This window comes from Mus caroli, chromosome 6 (genome assembly GCF_900094665.2).
Source record: "Mus caroli chromosome 6, CAROLI_EIJ_v1.1, whole genome shotgun sequence".
NCBI classification, from domain to species: Eukaryota; Metazoa; Chordata; class Mammalia; order Rodentia; family Muridae; genus Mus; species Mus caroli.
In genome coordinates, this window is record NC_034575.1 from 82,842,107 (window position 1) to 82,843,041 (window position 935).

The 935-nt window shown below is 49.5% G+C and overlaps 1 protein-coding gene across 1 annotated transcript in view; it reads right to left on the reverse strand.

Annotated features, from left to right (window-relative positions):
* The window catches only part of Anxa4 (annexin A4), a 23,990-nt gene that overhangs the window by 8,187 nt on the left and 14,868 nt on the right, over window positions 1-935 (reverse strand). Inside the window, exon 7 of the mRNA XM_029478220.1 lies at window positions 152-275. Within this exon, the coding sequence (XP_029334080.1) occupies window positions 152-275 (124 nt within the window). The remainder of the gene's footprint in view (window positions 1-151; window positions 276-935) is intronic.

Sequence of the window (935 nt, forward strand, 5' to 3'; positions counted from 1 at the left end):
ACCTGTTAATCATAAAGACTGTCTATGAGAGTTTTTCTCATAACACACCTCAGTTGGACTAACACACCCTGAAGTAGAAGAGGTTGTCCACCAACCAAGTGAGGCCTGTCTTAGAGAAGAAACTGCAAGAAGGAAGTTGCGGTCCACTAACCTGGGCNTCCTGCTTCATAAGAGCATCATCAAGGTAATTTCCTTCATCCCTGCCAGCCTGTGGGAAGATGGAAGAGAGGTACACTAGTAACCATGGCAGCAAGTACCCATGGAGACGGTAGGGACTCTTAAGACAGAAGACCTGGAAACCCAAGGCACTAAGGTAAGAAGGCAGTAAAAGCTGGGTCTTCAGGTTAAGGAGTTAGGACTGTTATCTTCTGTCACAGGGCTTGGATCTATGCTCTGGAGTTGGTCCCAGCAGAGCGTAGGCCCCACTGTGACTCCTGATGTTGCAAAGGTGTCTTCCTAGTAGAAGGGCAATACATCTTTCTATCCCACCCCTACCCCGAGCTCCCACCATGGCACTAACCCAGCTGACTCAGCCTTCTTAACTGACCAGTCTTCATGGTCCAGAGAACACTAGACCTGAGGTGGAACTTGGAAAGCTGATGCAATGCCAACCCCAAATACATCAGTTCCAGCATGGAAGGCCATGGGAACCCCTGGAGGAGCCCCTGGAAGAACACTAAGGAGTGAAAGATAGGCACTGCCCTCCAGATTGGTAGGCTGTTCTTTTTAAAAGGGATGAAAAGAAGTGTGTGTGTGTGTGTGTGTGTGTGTGTGTATGTGTGCGCGCACGTGCCATGTGAGCAAAGGTGGCTCCAGAGGTTAGACGAGAGTATCAGATCTCCAGGACCTGGAGTGATAGGTGGTTGTGAGCCATCCACTTGGGATGCTCAGGGATTAACTCAGATCCTCTGCAAGAGGTAATCTTAACCTCTCCA